Source organism: Poecilia latipinna, unplaced genomic scaffold (genome assembly GCF_001443285.1).
Source record: "Poecilia latipinna isolate Pla-1442-1.1 unplaced genomic scaffold, P_latipinna-1.0 Scaffold1943, whole genome shotgun sequence".
Lineage (NCBI taxonomy): Eukaryota > Metazoa > Chordata > Actinopteri > Cyprinodontiformes > Poeciliidae > Poecilia > Poecilia latipinna.
This window is the reverse complement of record NW_015114559.1, coordinates 82,556-88,767: the sequence shown is the minus strand read 5'-3', so window position 1 is coordinate 88,767 and position 6,212 is coordinate 82,556. Positions and strand designations below refer to the sequence as shown.

General features: G+C 39.7%; 1 protein-coding gene across 1 annotated transcript; it reads left to right on the top strand.

Moving 5' to 3' along the window:
• The first annotated feature begins 1,029 nt into the window (after nucleotides 1-1,029).
• On the top strand, nucleotides 1,030-5,964 carry wbp2 (WW domain binding protein 2). Its single transcript, XM_015015700.1, has 8 exons — nucleotides 1,030-1,260; nucleotides 2,469-2,577; nucleotides 3,785-3,920; nucleotides 4,005-4,097; nucleotides 4,195-4,341; nucleotides 4,431-4,553; nucleotides 5,637-5,713; nucleotides 5,803-5,964. The coding sequence occupies exons 1-8, from the start codon at nucleotides 1,202-1,204 to the stop codon at nucleotides 5,848-5,850; spliced, it is 792 nt and encodes a 263-aa protein (XP_014871186.1). The 5' UTR covers nucleotides 1,030-1,201; the 3' UTR covers nucleotides 5,851-5,964.
• Nucleotides 5,965-6,212: the final 248 nt, after the last annotated feature.

Here is a 6,212-nt window from a genome sequence, read left to right as displayed (position 1 = left end):
TGAAACCACTTCCTCATTTAATGTAATTACACACTTCTGGAATTTTCCTAAGTTTTTTTTATCATTATTATTATTATTTCTAGAGTATCACTGAACCCACCTTGATATTAGCAGTATCAGTGGGGAAAGACGAAAGTTCCTTCAAATTTTGCATTGAGAAACGTTTGATTGAACATTCAGCAGTGGTTTTCAATTTTGGCCTTGATGTACTGAGACGTTTCCCAGAATACCTGGCTTCTATGCAATAATATACGCTGTGGATATTTGAAAATAAGCTGTTTTTCACTGGGAGTTTTTTTTTTTAACAAATGATCAATTTCCGACTTAATTGAAGACGAGCAGATGCTGCCAAAGACGAGCATCTGCTCGTCTTTGGCAGATGCTGTTTCATACTCAATCTTGTCACCCTCACACTTCCTCAATCAACTGTTTATGAAGTTATTCTGAAAAGTGTTACTGATATAAAAATCATGTTGGGTTCCAGACAATTCAGTTCGGTTTTGTGTAGCTCAGTAGCTCTTAAATACACCACAGAATTTATAATGTCTGACAATTGGACTTTCAGTGGTGATGCTTAATCAATACATCCAGGATAGCATTTTAATACTACAGGGTGTATTTCAAAACATGTCTTGTTTAACAGCAGTGCCTTGTAACCCACATTTTCACTACCTTATTCTTAATATGTCAAGAAAACATATGTATACATTGCAATATAAAGAACTAAATACATAAATAAATAAATCTATTTTCCTCCGTCGTTGGTAAAATTATCGGTGACTGTCGTTGACAACCTAGATTTCTACATTTGTTATATAACTCCGTAGAAACTTCGATATTAGCTCACCGCTTACGTCATACGTTAATTCTCAACCCTTCAGAAATAATTTCAAAATATTAAGAATATAATGTGGGTACGTGTTATTAATTTGTTTTTCGCGCATCTAATTAAATTACAGCTTTCGGCTTACATTAAGAAAATATTTTTTGTTTATCGGTATCCATTTTTTTGTGCGTGCGTGACGTCACTTGAACGTACAGCGGAAGAAAAGCAGGTGCAGTTGTAGCATCAGACTCATAACAACCGTTACCAACGTACTGTGACAGTTACCCAGGCCCCTTTTTTCTTTCTTTGGAAAACCTCTGAATACCTTTTCAGCTGAGCTGTTTCTGCTGTGAGAGACGCTGGAGGGTCGACATCATGACTTTGAACCAGAACCACTCAGAGTCTGGTGGAGTCATCATCAACAACAGTGAGAGGTAACGTTAGCTTTTAGTCACCGTTTTCCACACTCGGCCTAGTCTATCTTTTTTTTTTTTCGGTTTAAACGCGAACAGTGCAAACTCATGGAAACACAGCGTCGACCTCACAAATAACGAACAGCAGCAGTGCACATTATGCAGCTATTCGCAGTATATTACTAATTCATAAAAAAAACATAATAAAATGTACACTTTCCCAGTTTTACTTATTTTTACCCTTAAATTCTGAGCACAAATGTAGCTCCTGTGGATTTAGAATGCATAATAAGCGGTTTTGTTCTATTAAACACGAAGTTTCACATAAATACGCCACTATTTGTTGCAACGCCATGGAAAATTCGAGGCGCGTTCGATAGCTCTGGGTCGGCTCTCGTGACCAAAACATGGCCTTCAATCAAAACAGACTTCACGTGCGAACACGGAAAAAAAAAGAGCATGGAGCGCGAGCCTGCTTTCAGGATACGTGTAGCTCAGCGTTTAAATGCTACTTGTTCGGACTGTGGCTCTACGTGAACACATATTGCATTGCGTAGTTGTGCTTACACAAGCCTGCTGGCCTCATACACTCTGTCCTGCTTTGGCAGAAAAAGGTTGTTTGGTTTTGATACTTAAAATAGAGGGAGACTGGGTGTGTTTGGCCAAATGTGTCTCTTGGCAATGCAGAACAGAGAGGGTGTGAACGTATCTTTCACATTACATCAATATTTTCTTGGTTAGAAATGTATTAGAATTTCAGAATTATGGAGACTAGTATCTAACCAGACCTATACCAAAGACCAATTGAACTAACAGTGCTTTAAAAAAGATTGAACTGGCTGCTGTTAAGCCAAAATACGAAATTTCTGCCATATCATTTGTAGAGAAAGCAGGGTTGGTATAAATTCTGCCTTATAGACGCTTCTGGAACATACAGGAATGTAGTAATTAAACCATCAGGAGAAACTGTACAGTCTGTCACTAGATGGCATCAGGGCCTAATCCTATTATTTCAGGGCCATGTTTAGTAACTGGACAGCTACAGAAAAACCCAGCTGTCTCAACTTTAAAATTGTAAGTTCAGGGTTATGAAACTGAAGCTTGAGCCATCTTTAATTTGGATGCTTGTGACGAGCCATAAACATTTTTGACTTACATTATGCACAGTGTTTATTTATTGTGTTATTATTATTGTAAATGTATGTTTACGTGTTTGTGTATGTCACTAGCATGTTGATGTCCCATGATAACGTGGAGCTGGTCTTCTGCGATGCGGACCGTCTGCCTGAGCCGTTCAGAAAGAGCAAAAAGGGCAGCGTCTACTTGACACCGTACAGGGTGAGTGACTTTTTGTAATCACGGTCTCTTACTGTCAGAATTGTCTTCAAATTAGAAATTTTAAATTGTAGATAAATGCTCATGAATAACAAAAGCGTTATTTAAAATGCGTATTTTGCTCCAGACTAACTAGTTTTTTCACTAGCAGTTGTTTTACTGAAGAACAAGTTTACTTTTCTGCAATAAACAGTATTCCTCAGTAGGGATAAGTCCAAGATTGTCATCATAATATTTTGTGATAAAACTAGTTATTACTTCTTTCTTAAAAAAAATACAATAATATTACAGTTTTGACAATTTTTATATCATTAATTGGATTTTTATCAAGACAACAAAAAAATTCAATTTCTTATTATGATTTTGTTTTAGATACCAAAGCACTGAAATTCCTACTTTTGCTTCTTTTTTTTTTTTGCCAATACTATGCCTTAAAAATGTGTATTTGAACAAATGTGTATGTGAACAATCCAATCCAGATTGTACAAATCTAAATTTTTTTAGACTTGGGAAATCAAGCAAACACCTTTATATGTAGATTTCTTATTAAATAACAGATTGCAGTCATTATTTCCAGGATAACTGGAAACGGGCTCAGAGGTGGTTACCAACTGGGAAGTGTGCTACAAAACCTCGCAGCCACCAGTGCAGAGCTTGGTTAGCAGGTGGAAGTGTGTTCATTGGAATATAGTTGAGTTGGACAATGTCTTTGTGACAATAAAAAAAAGCAACAAAGAAGCTCTTTATGTCCAAGAAAACAACAGGGAGACATTTAAATTCTGCAGGAAGTATCAGGACAGACAATGGAGGGTATTATCTCTGATAAAAACCTTTAAAGCAGAAGCTTTAAAACAGAGTTAGGATCAGAACGTCCTCCAAGATTAACTTTTTGTAACATTCCAGAAATGACGTGTATATATTTATTTATTTTTGGTCATTTTTAACCTTTTTATACACAAGTGAAAAAATAAAAACACACAATGCTGCAAAAAACAAGACCAAACTAGTGCAAGAAATCTGTAAACAATACCTAAACTGTTGTTAAATTGAAACAGGGGCAGGGATGATTGGAAAAATTATGAAGCTGTTTTTTTTTTTTTTTTATTACTTTCACAAACATATTTCTAACAATATTTAGCACACACAAAAAAACCTCCAGCAAAACTTAAGTCCAGCTTGAAAGTCGAAACCTGCTGATTCTTCCTTCCAGGTGATCTTCCTGGCTAAAGGACGCGACGCTCTACAGTCCTTCATGATGCCGTTCTACCTGATGAAGGGCTGCGAGATCAAACAGCCGGTTCTGGGCGCCAATTACATCAAGGGCACCGTGAGCGCCGAGCCCGGAGGTAAGCACGCCGCGTTCGACCCCTTCATTCGGCTGAGACGGGTTCTCTACCATCTGGATGAATTGAATGTCTTCATTCATTCAGGTGGATGGGAAGGAAGTGCCACGTTCAAGCTGGTCTTCGCCGCCGGCGGAGCCATAGAGTTTGGCCAGTTCATGCTGCAGGCTGCAGCTCAGGGTAAGAAAATGAAGCAATGCATCTAAACAGTGTTTTTTTGTTTTTTTTTAAACACTTTTTACTCATTTATTTTTTGTGGTATATTTTGTTGCTGCAGCGTCTAAGGGCCAGCCGCTGACTCCTAGCTTCGGTGGCTGCCCTTTCATGGCTAACGGAGGCTACGCTTTCCCTCCTCCCCCAGCTAACGGAATGTACCCTCAGGGACCTCCACCCGGCTACTCCTACCCCAACCCCCCACCTCCAGGTACCAAACCATCATACCAACAGCTGTGTTATTAGTGTGCGATTCAACAAACGTTTCATTTGGTTCTCTCTTCTTCTCCTGTGATCCAGGGGCATTCTACCCAAGTCCTCCAGCTTTTGATGCGTCTGCCAGCTACGTACCGCCCCCTCCTTACTCTGCCCCCCTGGGTCAGCAGCCACCACGTGACCCAGACCTGCCCTCCTCAGCAGCAGGTGAGTCTCTCAAGTGGAGAGGCTCTGAGAGGTAGCTAAGATCAAAATAAACACATAAAAATAAACCTGATGGTTCTTACTTCTCTTTAGGCAAAGAGACAGTTTTGAGTAAGATAATCGTTATTTTATTTTATTTGTTTTGCCTTCTTAGATTTTTATGACCACACCAGCAACGTTAAAGGCTGGAGCTAAACTCATAGCAGACAAAGAAAAACAACCAGAAGATGAAAAAACAATTAGATTTTCTGTTCTTTTTCTCAAGTAGATTTCTTTTTGTTTCAAGAACCTCAAAAACTTTTTTTAAAAATTGCATTTATATTCTAGTGAGAAATCAAGAAATGTCTTGAGGGGAAATTCAAGGCTTTCAAACTCAATCGCCATGGTAAAGCATGGTGGCGGCAGCGCCATGCTGCTGTGTCGTGACGCTTTTCCTCAGCAGAGCTAGAGAAGGTGGACTGAGAAAGCACCAGGCAGAGGAAAGCAGATTCACGTCTTAAAATGGCCTAGTAAAAGGCTTTCCATTCAATTCAGAGCTTGATCTACAGGAAATCTGTCCGTCACCGTCTGCAATAACCCGCTGAAAAATTTGAGTCATATGAGTTACATCGACATTTAATTTCACTTTGGGATCAATAAAGTATTTTCGAACTTGAATTTACAAAGAAAAATACATAATTTTGTTTCCGTCACAACTTTTTACTCATTTGTTGTTTTATCACATAAACTCTTCTGGAGCAGCTCAGATTTGTTGGTAGCAACATTAACAAAAAAGAAAAGTGCAAGAAATGTGAACATTTTCACAATAACAGTCTAAGAAATGTAATCATCTGATGATCATTAGACCTCTGCAGTCTGAGTCAGGACATTTTGCCTTGTTAATGCAATTCCATCGTTCAAACCACTTTCTGCTAACAAATGTAAAATTTGGCAAACCTTTTCCTTTCGTTCCTAGCTGCACTCATCACTGAAATGAGCTCTCCCCTCCCCCCCTTACCCTTCTCATATGTGCCAGGTTTTTTTTTAATAGTCAAAGGCATATTTAATAATGAACATCCTCTCCTGTTCCCTGCCTACCGTTCCCAGCGGAGGCCAAGGCAGCGGAAGTGGCGGCGAGCGCCAGCTGTGCCACTCTGCCTCCTACGCACGTGTACCTGCCGCAGGTAAGAGCCCGTATCCCAGCTCTGAAAAAACTACTTCTGATCAATAATTGAAATGAAATGAACACTTTCTCTCTCATTTTTCTCTGCAGGACAAGCCCCCGCCTTACTCCCCTCCAGAGGACAAGAAGAACCAGTAGACCCTGTGTGACCCCGCCCTCGTTCCTCTGTCTCCTCTCATTTCATTGACTGGACATTTTCTCCTCTCGATCTTCCTTAACACCTTCTAATATTCCTTTTTCCCCCCCTCAGACCCTCCTCCTCGTTTTCCTGTCTCCCTTCATCAGAAGCACCTTTACTTCCCAGGAAGTCGCAAAGAACAAGCGCTGGCAACCAAAATGGTCGCCATCTATTGTATAGTATTTGTCGCTTTCCAAGTGTCCCGTTAATCCCCCCCCCCCCGTTCTCCCTCTTTTAACCTCTTGCGATCTGATGTTGAATGATGTGACGCTCACGTAGAATTTTCTATCTAACCAAACTCTAAACCAATGAAGTCATTTGC